Below are 16,779 nucleotides of genomic sequence, written 5' to 3'. Positions count from 1 at the left end.
GTGCACATGACATACTAAGTTCGCTAAAAAACCCAAAAATGTCCTCTACAGGTTCGACAATGTCTCCCATGTTGCATCCTCCTCAACACGATCCTTCCACTCAATCTTATATTCCGTGATAGTTCTATTACGAATCTGTCTTTCACGAAATTCAAGAATACTCTCAGGTTTGTGTGGAATAAAAGTCAAATTTGTAACTTCTCTTATTTCTTGAGGAGAAACAAGTTGTTCATCCACACCCAGTAACTCTTTCAATCAACTGACATGAAATATCGGATGTACTTTAACATCAAGAGGCAATTCTAGTTTATATGCAACTGGTCCAATTCTTTTAATAATCTTAAATGGACCACAATATCTGGGGAATAATTTCGAAACCAAACCATTACTTAGGCTCTTGGATTCCTTGGAAATACATAAATATACCATCGTCCCTTCAGAGAACTCTCTAGGTGAACGATGTCGATTAGCATAAAATATGTCCCGATCTTGGGCACTTCTAATAGACTCTTTTGCAAACTACAACATTTCTTGCATGTCTTGCAAGAATGTCCTTGCAGCATCATTTTGAATTCCCTTGAATCCAACCATAACTGGTGATTTACGTACATAAGCATAAAGGAATGTAACCAGTACTTGAATGCTTTGCACTATTACCATGAATTACCATGCAAATGATGACCAGGGCCTCTACGATGATTTGATTATGAAGACTACCTTCAGTGAATTCGCTTTTGACTAACACTGTTCAAGCGCTCACGCATGTGGATGCTTTGGCTTCAGTGTTGGGTCCAAATATCACTCCAGATCCTTATCCCGGAGATCAGAAATCCAAAACCAATATCCCGAAGATCAGAAATCCAGAACCAAGGAGATGGTTGACACTTGGTTGCACAAGTGACAAGTACACTTCTAGTTTCACCCCTACCCCGATGAGAAAGAAATGGGGAGGAAGGTGAAGAAGTTGAGATCAGACAGAGGTGGAGAGTTCACATCAAGTGAATTTGAAAGTCAAAACCTGGTGGTTGTTCCACATATACCTCCTCCTTGAGATCTCCATTCAGAAAGGTGGATTTTACATCCATCTGAAACACGGGCCAACTTTCATGTGCTACTAAAGCCAAAACACTGCAAATTGTGGTTAGTCGAGCTGTGGGAGCAAAAGTATCCTGATAATTAAAACCATGTACTTGTGCGAATCCTTCACGAGCTGAGCCTTGTACTTATCCAATGTGCCATCGGACTTGTACTTGGTCTTGTACACCCACTTGGTGCCAATTACCTTGCGTTTTGGTGGTCAATCCACAAGGTCCCAAGTGTTGTTCTTCATTATGGATTCATACTCCGACTACATAGCCTCCATCCACCTATCATCACCCTGTGCCTCTTCAAGACACTTGGGTTCTTCAGCACGGATCACCTCTATCATCAAAGCGTAGTTGACCAAGTGTTCCTATGCCCTTCTTTGCTCCTCTAATCTCTTGGACCGCCGGTGGTGTTCGGATGGTTCCTCCTCAATGGCTAGAGGTTCTCTACCATCCAAAAGCTGCTTTACCCACTTCGGGAATGGCCGTTGCTATTGTGATTCTGCAGGCTCTTCTTCCTCTTCTTTATCTTGAATCCTCCCAAGCACCATTGAGGGAGTTCGGTCTACTCTTGGTGGTTGTACTAGATGGATATCCTAGTCTTGGTTGTTTGGGAATGAAGCATCCTCCTCCAATTGATGCGGCTATTCTGAGAAGATCACATCGTGACTTACTATTACCTTCTTGGTAATAGGATTATAGAGATGGTAACCCTTTGCCTCTTCGCTGTAGCCCAAGAAAATACACTTCCGGCTCTTTGGTTCCCATTCAACTCTGAAATGTGCAGCTGAAGGTTTCTTACAGAAAAGGCTTGCAGTGGAGTCATCTCGTTCACAGCATTCGTGTAGCTACGATTCAAAATGTAAACTACTGTGTTACATGCTTCAGCCCAGAAAGTCTTTGGCAAATCTTTCCCTTTCATCATACTCCTGCCCATTTCGCAAACGATGTGCATCTTGTGCTCTGCTACTCCATTTTGCTGTGGTGTATGTGGCGGGGGTTTCTGCCTCTTGATCCCGTGACTTTTGCAGAAAAGAAGCTGCAGCTTGCAGCAGGGTATATGTCAAGGAAGGCTTTATTGTGGTGAAAGGAAGCCTACAACATGGATCAAATTTGAAGAGGTCTTCAGAAAAGAGTTTCAAAAGGAGGAAGATTATGATATCGTAGGCAAGCTCAAGGCCCTCGATAAGTCCAAGCAGAATTTGACTTTTAAGGTCTATCTTCACAGGTTTCATGATTTGCGAACAGATGTATAAAGATGGATCCTATTACGTTGTTAGATTTCTTTGTGGATGGTTTGCCTGACTCGTACAAGCTTCCGATCAAGTATAACAAGTGTACCACTTTGCAAGAGGCCGTGAACTATGCGCGCATTTATGATGATACCATGGCCAGCGCAAAGGAAACCACTACTGCCGACACGAGTGGGAAGAACAAGAGGAAGTTCTTCTAGTCAACAACTGGTACCGAGGAGTCAAAGTCACTTGACCACCTCCAAGAAGAACTCGACTCAGATGAAGAATGGTCGCGCTCGTTTCCTATGCACCTTGAAGTTAAAGAAAGAAGGACGTTGCTTTATATGCGAGGAGCGGGACCACACTCGGAATGATTCTCCTAAGCGCAAGAACCAGTTGCAAGCACCGAAACCAAAGCTCCATGCGAGACAAGGTACCAAAGCTAAGGGAGCTAACCAAGTCTCGATGACATGTATTTTCGTAAATGTCATTACCTACCCACTTTCTTATAATTGCACTTTTAATAATTCGTTATTTGGCCCCCATGACCTTTTTCGAGTTTATGGAGAAGTAAGGGACCAAAGAGTTCACATTCTCTTTGACCCGGGCAGCTCTCACAATTTTGTGAACTGCAAACTTGTGCACAGAATGGGGCTGTCCCCGACACCTAGGGATCATACCTACGAGGCGCAGCTTCTAGCTAGGAAGCTATTTTGGGATCGTAAGGTCGACGCACTTTCTATCCGGATTCAAGACTACACAGCTGCTCTTATGTGCTATGTCATGCACTTGGAACATCTGAACTTGTTAATCGGAATAGAGTGGTTTAAAACCCACGATATTTGGATTAGATGGAAAGAGCATACACTCTCTTTTTTGGACAAGGACACCCAATTTTGTATTCAATGTGATAATATTCCCTCTTCTCAGGGACCTATTGTAATTGCAATGCAGCTTCAGAATATAATAAACACTTCTCATTATGATGTGTATCAGTGTGTTTTGATTCTGCTTTCTTTATTTGTTGTCTCTGTTAATAACAAAAATTATTTGAACATCGTTAATTGAGAATGTTGTTAGATGATTTCATGGATGTATTCCCTGCTCAACTACCGGAAGGTTTACCTCTAGAACGAGCAGTAGATCATCGCATAGATTTAGTACCTGGGGCTCAATCTATTAGTATACCTGGGGCTCAATCTATTAGTATTCCACCTTATAGGACGAGCTAGCTTGAGGAGGATGAGTTAGCTTCACAGCTACAAGATTAGCTGAATATGGGCTATATTCGCCTAAGTAAATCACCATGGGGTGCACCTGTCCTCTTAAGAAAGAAGAAAGATGGCTTGTGGAGAATGTGTGTAGACCATAAACGACTGAATAAAGTGACAATTAAGAATCAATACCCTCTTCCTCGTCCCGATGATTTGATAAACCGTTTGGCTAGAGCGAAGTACTTCACTAAGATTGATTTGCATACGGGTTATCACCAAATCTGTATCTATGCTAAACACATGGATAGAACCGCATTTCGAACTAGGTATGGCCACTACGAGTTTCTCGTATTACCTTTTGGTCTGACCAAATGCTCCTGCTACCTTTCAACAAAAGATGAACCATTTGTTCCGAGATTTTTTGGGCAAATTCGTTGTTGTGTTCTTAGATGATATCTTGGTATATAGCCGAATGCTAGAGGATCACATTAGACACCTCCGGATTGTCTTAGTTATTCTAGATAAAGGTGCCATGCAGCGTGGCTTTTAGAAAACCTGCCCTCCTAAAAAGCACACCCCTACTTTTAGTAGGGCTGTTGCTTTTTTTATCCTTCCCAACCCGAATTGCGTCCAGCCATGAGGAGAATTGGATCAACAAAAGCTTCCTCTGAGGACCGAGCTGCTGCTCCTCCCCGCTCCCTTGCTGCCTCCTCTCCCTCGGTCCCTGCCTCCCTCCCTCTCCCTCACCCTCAGCCCCTCCCCCTCCCTCCGCCCCTCCCTCGCTCCCTCCCTCCTCCTCTCCCTCTCAGCCCGCCCCCTCCCCTCTCAGCCCGCTCCCCCTTCTCTCCTCTCCCTCTCAGCCCGCCCCCTCCCCTCTCAGCCCGCTCCCCCTTCCCTGCCTCTCAGCCCCCTCTCCCCCTCCTCCGCCCCCTCCTCTCCCCCGCTCCCTACCCCCCCCCCCAGCCTGCTCCTGCCCCCTACTCCCTTCCCTCCGCCTCAGCCCTCCCTCTACCCCGCTCCCTACCCCGCTCTCCTCTACCCGCTCCCTACCCCCCGCCTCTACCCCCCTCTCCTCTACCCCGCTCCCTACCCCCCGCCTCTACCCCCCTCTCCTCTACCCCGTTCTCCTTTACCCCCCTCTCCTCTACCCCGATCCCTACCCCCTGCCTCAGCACTCTCCTCTCCCCCGCTCCCTTCCCTCCGCCTCAGCCCTCTCATCTACCCCCCTCTCCTCTCCCCCGCTCCCTATCCCCCCGCCTCAGCCCTCTCCTCTACCCCACTCCTCTTCCCAACCCCTTCTTTTGCTTCCTGTCTCCCCCTTCTTTCATTCTCCCGCAGTGCTTTTTGGAGCGGACGGAGCCTCAAAAGTGTTCGAATCGGCCTCCTCACCTCGATTGGCAATGGATATTCCATCGGCCAATCCTATTCCACCTCCACCGGCCGCGAAAACTATTACAAAGACGAGTTGCAGCAACTCAAGAAGGATGTAGAGATTGAATCCTCTACCACGTTGATCGCACACATCTTCGGGTCTCACCCTTCCAGATCCCAAGCCAAAGACTAGATGCTTGCAGCTCTTGCCCCAGACCTCACTCCATGACTTTTAGATGTTCATCTTCTAGGACGAGGTTTTTTCCGGATTGTCTTTGACACTCAAGAGGTTGCGAGCACCGTGCTCAAAGCTGAGTTTTTACACCTAGGACACAGGAAGATTTTCTTTGACGCCTTCAATATTGGTTTCGATCCAATGGAGGCAGACAAAGAAAACTTTTCGCTCTTGATCAAATTTCCCGGGCTTCCCCAGGTTTACCATCGTCTTCTTCCTGGTATTGGGGAGCATTTCGGCGTGGTTGCTGAGATCCCCCCCCCTCCGTGGGTTGCCGCTGATTGCAGCAGAGGCAACCAAGGCTGATCGGGTATCTAGAGTTAGGGTACTCCGTAACGATCCTAACCTCACGATGGACCATGTTATGCTTCAGTGCCCGGATGGTTCTTTTTTTCACCAAAGAGTAGAGATTGCAGGCAGGCGGGACCAGTGTAGGATATGCAGGACCATTGGACACTTCGACAGGGATTACCCCAAGAAGAAGAAAAGGCCCAAGAAGCCTTCTGGTACTGCAACCGCCCCACGACCTCGACAGGGGGGTGGTACAGGTCCAGCACCTGCTCCTCGACCTCGACAGGGGGGTGATACAGGTCCAGCACCTGCTCCTCGGCCTTGACAGGGTGGTCCTCCTCAGGGTGGTGGTACATTTCCTACTCGCCAAAGTGCTCCTCATCGACTGAGCGCTCCTTTGGTACCGTTGCCTATTGCCTCAGGTGCTTCACGACCTTCAGGGGCACCCGCTACACCCCGTTGGGTTATGGTTCGTGTGCAGATTCCACCTTCAATTCACGAGGATGCATTAGTTGACTCTGCTTCAGCTCGGGCTGTCCCTCCAATCTCACCTCACACAGTCCGAGATGCTTCAGCTTCGACCTCCTCCATGGTTGCAGCTTCTCCCCTGGACCCACCGGGTCCACCTTTATCTGGTTCGATGCCAGACCCTCTCCCGAGACGGGAGAGGTCTTCGCGGCCATTCAGACACTGGGTCGTGAGCAGTCCTCACTTCCTCCCTTGGATAGGGGGAAGGGGATGGTTTACACTATTGATCCTCTTCCCTCAAAAGGGATCCTTCGCATCCGGTGTCTAGCTTGATTCACAGGAACTCATTTTCAGCTATGGCAGATGCTTCAGATTTCCCAGAGGAGTTTGTGCCCTCTACTTTTGGTGAGCTAGTGATTGGGTTTCTTGTTGACAAGGCTTCTTCGTCAAGCGGCAGGGTTATTTCCCCTATTGATTTTCTGCCACTTGGTTCCATTCCTCGCTCCTCGAGCAAGAGGTCTTCCCCTGTTGAGGGGTTTGTTTCCGCCACTAGGTCGGATAAGGTATTTCATTCTACATCCTCCCGTTGATGAGGATTGTTAGCTGAAACATACAGGGCCTAGGTGGCATCCCACATCGCTGCCGCAGACAGCTGATCCGAATCAGCTTCATCCAGGTGTTATTGGGGATTCCAATGATGTCTTATTTATTCAGGAGCACAAACTCGATTCTACAGATTGTGCCAGTCATGCAAGTTGCTTTCTGGCCATACGTTTTCGTCGCCTACCTTGGACACTAGGAGAGGCACTTCTATTTCAATTTCACAGTCAGTTCTCCCCTTAGTTGTTGGACACGGAGTCATTATTCCCTCTAGGGATCAGTGGATTATTCTCTTGATTGGAGGGCGTAAGGTTGGTTTCCTTAACCTGTATGCCTCCAACATTAGAAGGCAACGTGTCATTATGTGGAAGGATTTGCTCTCCTGAGCCCCCATTGCGGATTCAATGGGATTTCCAGAGTCTCCTCCAGAAGCACCTCTGCAATTCCGCAGTGATATCAAATGCCTCCCAATGAGGAACTTTGGAAGGTCTCCAGCCTCTACTACTGAGCTGGAATCTCCTGGCATTACTGACCATGTAGCGAAAGAAGGGGATTCTCTTCTCTCGATGCCCTGCGTCAATCCACTCCCACTCTCCGCGATCCCACTGCAAATACCTAATGGGAACTCCCCCATAGAGCCAAAGTCTCCAAGATCCAGTGGAGAGAAGTCGAGGGTTTGAGTCAAGGATCCACTCTGAATCTGTTCCCTGCACCAAAAGACCTACAACCCTAATAGGCTGAAAGGCAAACTCAAGCAAGATGTCCTTTGTGGACCTGAACAATTTGTCACCATCATGCACATCAAAAACCAAGGCATCCCCATGTGCATCTCAAAAGGCCAAAACCTAAAGAGAAACACCTCCTCTCGTAAAAGCACCTGCCCAAGTGGAGCAAGTGAGAGGCATATCATCTGTGTCTACCCAATCCGCTGGAAGGGCTGCCTAAATCTGCAAGATCCTCCCTGTGTTGGGATATCTCTAGGTGTATGCCTCAAGCACACCTTATGTTTCTATGTGTGAGTGCTAGAGGCACAGTTAGGTGCCCACAAGCACAGTTAGGTGGTAGAGAGCCACATAGGATATTGAGAGAATCTAGGAGCAGATTGAGGAGATGATTATGGAGCTCTGAAGTCATCAATGATGTCAGTGAGCATGTATGAGGTGCCTACTTAAGGACCTCACTCTTCTTCATTCTAAAAACAACCAAGTAATGCAAGTATTCTGAGTTTGTGTCCACTCTTTCCTTTCCTTTCAGCTTTCCAACATGGTATCAGAGCCCTTTGATCCCCCTTGAGCCCATTTCTGCCACATCATCATCTTCTTCTTCATCTTCTTCTTCTCCATTTTCCTCTTTCTTCCCAAAATCTTTGAGAGCTTGGTTCTCCACCTACAAACGACCATTGCCCAAACCCTCTGAGCTGGAAACTCCTCTAGTATGGGCGAACTTCCACCTGCAAGCAATTGAAGAAAAAACGTCTGTGGTGGCTGCCATTCTCCAAACAGCGAATTTCTTCTGTTGCTCAATACTCCCTGCCTGCTCCGCCATTGCCTGAGCCCTCTTACGAGTAGATGGGCGACCTCAAGACGAAGATTTTGAGCCATTTTTCAGGTCATTTGGTTCAGTAACGAGGGAGAAATCGTCAAAACTCAGGTTCAGCCTGTAGCAACTCTCCCGGGCAAAAGTGCGCACCATTTCGTCCAACCTCTGTGCTGGACCCTCTCTGGTATATGAGCTTTCTTTTGCTTCAGAAAGCCCTCTTTTCCTTGCTTTGAAGAGTGAGCTACAAGCCCTCCAAGTTCAGCCTTTTGGTTTTGACAGTTTTGGACAAGTTTTTGAAGATGATGCTACATAAAATGCTACTCTAGCATTTCTGGTTTTTTGAAACTTTCAATAACTTCAGTACAAGTGTGGCTTCAGTTTTGTTTTGAATTGCTAGACCTGGTTTTGATTGGAAAGTATTCATTTTAGCCTCTTCTATGAAGCATGTAAGAAGAAGCATCATTGATTGAAATTTGGTCACAAGACTTTGCTACATTAAATGCTTATATTTTGAAGCATTTCAGTTGTTATTCTAAGCCCTGTAAGAGAGAAGACGCTGCCCAATACTTGGGTTAGACCCTCTCATGGCTTACTTATGCAAAATATGTGAAAAGCCAAAACATAAAGCAATGTCTTGTTATGCTACAAAGGATGAAAATGCCAACCTGACTTCCTTGTTGAAGATTGCCAAGACAATGGTTGCCAAAAAGGAAGCAACTACAGAGATCTACCCTCTCATGGCACTTTTATTTGACTCCCAAGTACAAGAAAAAGATGAAGGTCAGATACCTAAGATATGCTTCTCTACACAACTATGGAGACGACAAGATAATTATTCTCTTGAAGGATATGATTTTCAGATCCACTTGTTCTATCATAGTACCATCTTATAAGGCATTAGACACTGCCCATGTGGTAAGACCTTGCCTTGACATGGATATTTTGCCTCCCCAAGATGAGGCATCCCATGAAGATTATGCATTTTAAATCATCTCTATGTATGCTCTAGATCTCTATTTTTTATGTCAAGGTACTCAGCCTGGATAGTCCTCCAAAATGAATGAAAATAAACTATTGTGTTTTGTGTGTTTTGTAAACACCTCTGGTCACCTTATGATGTAGGCCATGTGTATGTTTTGTTCCATGGTACCTCCTGCAGACATTGTGTGCATGTACATGCAGGGGAGATAACCATTGGAAGGTCTTTTTGTATCCCTTTTGTTTACCTTACACCCAAGGGAACCCTTGCTAGCATGAGAACCTAGCCATAGATTTATCCTTGACCACCGTGAGATGGCATGAGAAACTATGAGACTAGATGTATCCTTGACATAGCTTGAGGCATTTCCTTGAGGGGGGGTTTGTTGGGATATCTCAAGGTGTATGCCTCAGGCACACCTTATGTTTCTATGTGTGAGTGCTAGAGGCACAGTTAGGTGCCCACAAGCACAGTTAGGTGGTGGAGAGCCACATAGGATGATTGAGAGAATCTAGGAGCAGATTGAGGAGATGATTGTGGAGCTCTGAAGTCATCAGTGATGTCAGTGAGCATGTATGAGGTGCCTACTTAAGGACCTCACTCTTCTTCATTCTAAAAACAACCAAGTAATGCAAGTATTCTGAGTTTGTGTCCACTCTTTCCTTTCCTTTCAGTTTCCCCAACACCCTGCACTCCCTCTGAGATGTCCTGTCAACTGAGATTTAGTCTACTCTGAAAGCCTCCGGAAAGCTTTCCATGACCCCAGAGATGAGACAGGTCCCCTCTCCCATCTGGACCACTGCATGTAGAGTGAAGCACTAAGTGATCTGACAAGATCATCCAATATACTGTCATTCCACATGACCGGTTATCTATCAATCTCTTCACGAGAGGAAGGGGGAATCCTTCGAAGAGTGCTCCTGAAGCTGGCCCATGCTTTCACGATGGCAACCATGAGAGGGGACGAAGGAGACCTGAGGTGTGCTGTGATGAAGATCCATGTAATACTACCCATCTAGTCTCCTCGAAGAAGGTGTGCACATCTGTATGCTGCTAATAAAAAATGCCTTCCACAACTCATGCCCTGGCATAAGTCCCCGCACCACCATCTTGCAGAGTAAAGCTTTGCACTGTAAATTTGGATCAATAATATTGAGACCCCCTTCTTGTGTAGGGAGGATGAGGGTCTCCCAAGCCACCCCGGCTAAAACATCTACTGTGCCATCAAGCCCACTCCAAAGAAAATTTATGATCGGTCTCTTAAGCTGAATGATGCAATCCTTAGAACGGCACCAGCAAGAACAAACAAACCAGGCCGTGGCCAAGAGGACCTGGTTGCCCACCACAACTCTAGAGGCAAGGTCCAGCTTGGATGAGCCCTAAAAAAGAAGCTTCCTCCTAATGCTCTCCAACACGGGAGCAAACTGCTGCGTGGAGGAAATATCCAAGCCGACCTGGCAGCCCAAATATGTGACTGGCACACCCCTCTTAACCCAAGTGAAACCTATGTCAAGCCACCAATCTGGAGTGTCCTCGTCACTGATCCAAAAGCCATTGGATTTATGCCAATTTATTTCCGCCGCCGCCGCCAAGTAAAATAAATCCAATGCTGTCCTGAAAGAAGTGAGCGTCTGGGGTGTGGCATCCAAGTAGCTCCTCTTCCCGTCTGATGGGAAGTCTCAGCCCGAAGATGCCAGTGTGAGATCTAATATAGATACTCATAGCTTCAGCCACGAACAAAAAAAGAAAAGGAGCAAGGGGGCATCCCTGACCGACTGATCTGGAAATCTGAAATCTCTCACCCCTTACCCCACCAATAAGTACCTGGTTGTGGGCTGATATGTACAAAGAGGAGATACCTCTGATGCAAGCATCTGTACAGCCAAAACGTAGAAGGGTGCCCTCCAACAAACCCCAATCTACTCTGTCATAAGCTTTCTCAAAATCCAAGAGTAGAATGGCTAGATTCTGGCCGCTCTGCATGGCCCACTCTAAAGCTTCCCAAGAGGAAAAAATGTTATGAAAAATGCTTCTGCCATGCACAAATCCTGTCTGAGTGTCATGAATAAGATCAAGGAGAAGGGGCTGCAATCGGAGGCTGATTGGCTTGGCCAGAATCTTGTAACATGCCCCCAAAAGTGTGATAGGCCTCCACTGAGACACTAAATTTCTGCAACCCCCTTTTGGGATAAGGTGGATGAGACCCTCTGTGAGTGACACAGGCATCTCGCCAGAGTCCCAAATGCCCTGCAGGGCTAATGTAATGTAGTCTCCAATCATATCCCAAAATGCAATGAAGAAAGAAGGGGTGAGGCCATCCGAACCTAGGCACTTACCCTTGTGAAGGGCTGAAAGTGCAGTCCTGAACTCTGTGTTGGTGAAAGGTGCATCAAGCAAAACATGCATACCCGGTTTCACCAACATAGGGGTGCTCTACCAAATAACCAATCTACCATCCTCTCGATCCTATGTGTCAGGATCTACAGTAAGAAGGGCGGCATAGAAATCTGAAGCTATGCACATGACGTCATCTGGATCTGTCTGTAAAACCCCATGTGAGTCAATAAGCTGGGATACACTCTCTCTACCATGTCTAGGGCCAAGAGTAGAGAAAAAGGGTTTATTGACTCTGCCACCCATCTAAATCCAGAAGGACTCCCGTGCATGAAAGGCATACTCTGCTCTCTGATCAAGCAATGTATACAAGGCATCCGGAATCCTGATGCTGGCAGACCGACCTCTCATGTGAGGCTCTGAGATAGCCATCACAACAGGAAAGTGGTCTGAACTGGAAACCCTAGCAACAATGCATACGGATCTACCTCTATCTAGTGCCCAATCATCTACATAGAATCTGTCAATGCCTGCATGAATAGGCATCTGCTGCCTCCTATTCGACCAAGAGAACAGGAGGGACTGTGGCTGAATAAGAAAGGCATCGTCCAACCAAGTATCTCTGCCACAGTAGTGAAAAAGGAAGGCATCCCAAGCTACTCTCTCCAAGAGTGAAGTCCTCCCTGTCTACCTCCTTTTTTGTCTGATGCTAACTCAACCATGTTGAAGTCACCTCCAATCACCCAAGGAATACAAAGATCACTCTTTTCTTTTGGCTTTCTATCCATGGTGGGATTGTAGTGAACCTTGGGAGATCCAGATTCAGAGCCAACCCTACTTGCCCTCGTTGCCTCTCTGCTTTGGAGACGATTCAGCATTGCTTATGGGATTGCAAACAGGCGAGGATGATTTGGATGGGTTAGCCAGGATTTTCAGTCACTTTGCAGTGCTCAAGGGAGCTGCCCAGTTGAAGACACAAATCGTGGGCAGCTCAAATCAAATTCGTGAGCATCAACGGAAAGCCCAAATGAAGGCGGTAAGAGAGGCAATCTATGGCGGAATCAGGAGCAAGCTTTGACGAGGATTCTAAGGGCAAAGGGTATTCCGTACGTGCAGTCTGGTACCGCTATACGAACAGTAGAGCAGGAGCGTACGGTGGGACCACGTGGCTGAACGGCAGATAGTACGTGGCAGTACAGCATAGTACGTGCAGATGCAACGGCGACCGGTACGGATTGTATGGCAAATGGTATGATTGTACGACGGAGCGTACGGTCAATCGTGCTACCATTCATATGATTGTACGGCTGATCGTACATCTGTACAGCTGCTTATGGCGAGGCTTTCCGGCTGATGTTTGCAGCTGATGGCGAAGCTTCCGGGCTGATGGAGAGGCTAAGCATATGAGTTGATGTAGCTCCATCAGCTCCCAAGGTGAGGCTAAGTATTGGAAGGGAGCTCTACGTTTAAGGAGAGGGGAGCTTCCATTTGCGGGCTTCTCTCATCCTCTAGGTAGAGTGAGAAGAAGAGGAAAGGTGGAAAGGAGGCTTTGATACCACATGAAGGCACACAGTGGAGAAGGGAGAGAGACACACACACATATGAACACCAATGCATATGGGATAACTCCCAATGTGACACGTGGCATCCATAGGACACACTAGACTAGAACTCATACTAGGACACACCAAGCTGACTCATCTTGACTACATTCCTAACAGCCCCTGTGCTAGTAAATTTGATGCTTTTATAGGGAACCTTTTAAAGAGCTAAAAGACAACAGTCAACAAAGTTTGGAAGCATATCCAGTTCTTGAATGTTTTGAAACCAGCTCTAGGGAATGAACAAAGGTCTCCAAACTTGTGTACATGAGCACATTTGTGGACACTTACACTTGTACATGAAGTTTTATATGTCTTGACTTTCATTTTTATTTGTCTACATTCAATCAACCTTCTTAAGTCCAAAATTCAAATGGAGCCTATGCGCTTCAATTCCATAAATTTCCCTTCTCAACAATATGGACAATAAAAGTCTCCATTCAAGCATCTCTCCATTTCATACGTGATAACTCAAGTGCAAACAAGAGCTCCTTGCCAATAAAACACAGAGCCCACAAAGAAAAATCAGATGAGAAGAGAGACATGAAACAAAGATTCAGTACAGCAACTAGCCTTACAGATGCAAACAGTAGGATCGTCCAAAACTTAAACTTTTGAGAAGTCAACTTTTGAATCCAATTGATCATGTAGGACTTAGTCTTGTGAAGAAAGCTTGAAACGGTGCCACTTGAATCAGCTGTAGAGTCTCTCAATTTCAAGTCCTCAAACTCTTGTAGCCTCTTCTCTGAACGTTTTGCTGCAACAGAAAATACACAAAAGGACTGTTAACAGGAAGCTATGGTGCACACAAGTTTTAGGAAAAACAAATTCATTGATGTTCAAAGCAATAAGGCAGTAGTCCCCTAATAAATAAATAATTTAAAACATGGCAGGATTAGCAGAGAGACATCATACTGGTAACATACAACCAAACCTTCCAGCAAGGTCCCCTGCTGACAATACTGCAGGTTTGGGAAGAAGAAGACAAGCAACTCATGCTTAACTCAGAATCAACTGGAAAATGGTTTAGATGTTTTGGCTATGGAAATAATATGCACACAGCATTGTATCGTTAGCAATAAGAGCAGTAAAATAAAACTAGGTGCTATGGCATCCCTGGTCGCCACACAGGAGGCCATACATTGGAATGCAGGTCAATTAACTATTCTGCTCGCATAAAAAGAATACATGAAGCTTAAATTAGCATGGGAAAGCTTATATCGTTTTTCTTCTTTTTTCAAATGAGAGAGCTTCTATTTAGTATGACCAAAATACGTGAATCTAAAATAAACCCATGTGAGAACCTTATAAAATTTTGTGCAAGAAAAAACAGAGGTGGTCTCAACCAAGCTAGAGACTGGAAATGCCTCGATGTCCCTATGGCAATATATGTGACAAAAAAACCATGGTTCCATTCCCTCATAAAAGATGCCCTCTTGGCCACAATGGCACAAGGAGCCCTAAATCTTTGCCCCAAGTGGCCATGAGTTTATGAAACATTTCGTGCAGTCTGAGTCCCGTCTATAGCCTCTGCGTGCAAGGGTTTTGGACTTATCTATTGAACCTCTTTGGACTTGTCTAATGAAATTTTTCGGCTGTAATCTGTGTAATTTTATTTCCATAAATAAAATGACAGGAATGGGCACTAGATGTGGGGACAAGGTCAAGATGTTGGTGTGAATTGGTTGCAATTGGTGTAATTTGTGTAACCAGATGGCTATTATAGTGGTGTGAAGATTGGGGTAAATAATGTGTCGGTGATAGTGGAAAAGTGTATTAATAATGACACACTCCTTCCATTTTTCCCACAATGGATGCAATGAATATTGGTGAAGCACTTCAGAGAGTTGTCAAGTGACCTAAGACCTCTCTACAACGTGCTGGTCTTGCTCCAGATGAGCGAATAGCTCAAGGGGCTGCACCAAGTGAGCCTAAGCAACCTTATGTTGAGGCAATGCCAGTTTCTTCATTGAAAACTGACTACCATATTTATGACATGTTCCTTTGGCTCTTCCAGCATGGTGGACACCTAGTCAACACCTAGAGATAGATGTTGGGTGTAGATCCCTCATGCCCATGACATTTCGCAGCAGCAATGGAGTCCATTCAGCATTACATCTAGGATTGCAGAGAGGCTGAGAGGATCTAGCAGAGCATTGCTTTGTCAGAATGAGAAGAGTTTTTGCTACATCCATTGCCTAGCTCACAATCAAAACTCTAGGTGCTTTACAAGGGAGCCCATGTGGACATTGGTTTCTTGATCCAAAGAGGAGTCCCTTAAATTACCACATCCAATACAATACTAGTTACTAGGTTGAGGCCTCATTCTCCATCTCATGGGAGATCGTAGCCAGCTTCATTACATGCGAACCAAACATACGACATTTGCCTCTTCAGGTAGGATCTCTAAAAGTCGTCTTCAAAAGTGAGGAGTGTAATGCCAAAACTCTCCAAGAAGATATCCATTGACAGCTACATGTTTTTGCTTAGTCTTGTATTCCCAACTATGTAGTTGAAGAATAAAAAGATCTTATAGGGGACAGTGCATCAATCCATATATATACCTTTGTAAGACTAGAATAAGTCCAATCATACAAATTTAGAATTTTTTGTTGTTCTAAAAGAGAATAAGATTAGCTGTTGGGGCTTCTGCACCCGCATAAGATAAAACGATGTAGTTGAACAGCTGATCACCGCTTGGACGAAAATTCAAAGAATTTGCATGTCCGCTAAGGTGATAGAAAAATATACCTTTGTAAGACTAGAATAAGTCCAATCATACAAATTTAGAATTTTTTGTTGTTCTAAAAGAGAATAAGATTAGCTGTTGGGGCTTCTGCACCCGCATAAGATAAAACGATGTAGTTGAACAGCTGATCACCACTTGGACGAAAATTCAAAGAATTTGCATGTCCGCTAAGGTGATAGAAAAATATACCTTTGTAAGACTAGAATAAGTCCAATCATACAAATTTAGAATTTTTTGTTGTTCTAAAAGAGAATAAGATTAGCTGTTGGGGCTTCTGCACCCGCATAAGATAAAACGATGTAGTTGAACAGCTGATCACCACTTGGACGAAAATTCAAAGAATTTGCATGTCCGCTAAGGTGATAGAAAAATATACCTTTGTAAGACTAGAATAAGTCCAATCATACAAATTTAGAATTTTTTGTTGTTCTAAAAGAGAATAAGATTAGCTGTTGGGGCTTCTGCACCCGCATAAGATAAAACGATGTAGTTGAACAGCTGATCACCACTTGGACGAAAATTCAAAGAATTTGCATGTCCGCTAAGGTGATAGAAAAATATACCTTTGTAAGACTAGAATAAGTCCAATCATACAAATTTAGAATTTTTTGTTGTTCTAAAAGAGAATAAGATTAGCTGTTGGGGCTTCTGCACCCGCATAAGATAAAACGATGTAGTTGAACAGCTGATCACCACTTGGACGAAAATTCAAAGAATTTGCATGTCCGCTAAGGTGATAGAAAAATATACCTTTGTAAGACTAGAATAAGTCCAATCATACAAATTTAGAATTTTTTGTTGTTCTAAAAGAGAATAAGATTAGCTGTTGGGGCTTCTGCACCCGCATAAGATAAAACGATGTAGTTGAACAGCTGATCACCACTTGGACGAAAATTCAAAGAATTTGCATGTCCGCTAAGGTGATAGAAAAATATACCTTTGTAAGACTAGAATAAGTCCAATCATACAAATTTAGAATTTTTTGTTGTTCTAAAAGAGAATAAGATTAGCTGTTGGGGCTTCTGCACCCGCATAAGAGGGCAGCTCATCAATCCATCACCACTCATTTGGTCCCATA

At 45.1% G+C, this 16,779-nt stretch overlaps 1 protein-coding gene across 1 annotated transcript in view; it reads right to left on the bottom strand.

The window, feature by feature from the left end:
- The window catches only part of LOC147898269 (vacuole membrane protein KMS1-like), a 53,686-nt gene that overhangs the window by 11,803 nt on the left and 25,104 nt on the right, over positions 1–16,779 (bottom strand). The window contains exon 5 of the mRNA XM_087379055.1: positions 13,531–13,709. Within this exon, the coding sequence (XP_087235181.1) occupies positions 13,531–13,709 (179 nt within the window). The remainder of the gene's footprint in view (positions 1–13,530; positions 13,710–16,779) is intronic.

The sequence above is a fragment of the Dipteris shenzhenensis genome, chromosome 9 (assembly GCF_047967505.1).
Source record: "Dipteris shenzhenensis isolate YYH24624 ecotype China chromosome 9, Dip_SZ_1.0, whole genome shotgun sequence".
In the NCBI taxonomy this organism is placed as follows: Eukaryota; Viridiplantae; Streptophyta; class Polypodiopsida; order Gleicheniales; family Dipteridaceae; genus Dipteris; species Dipteris shenzhenensis.
This window is presented reverse-complemented; position numbering and strand designations above follow the sequence as displayed.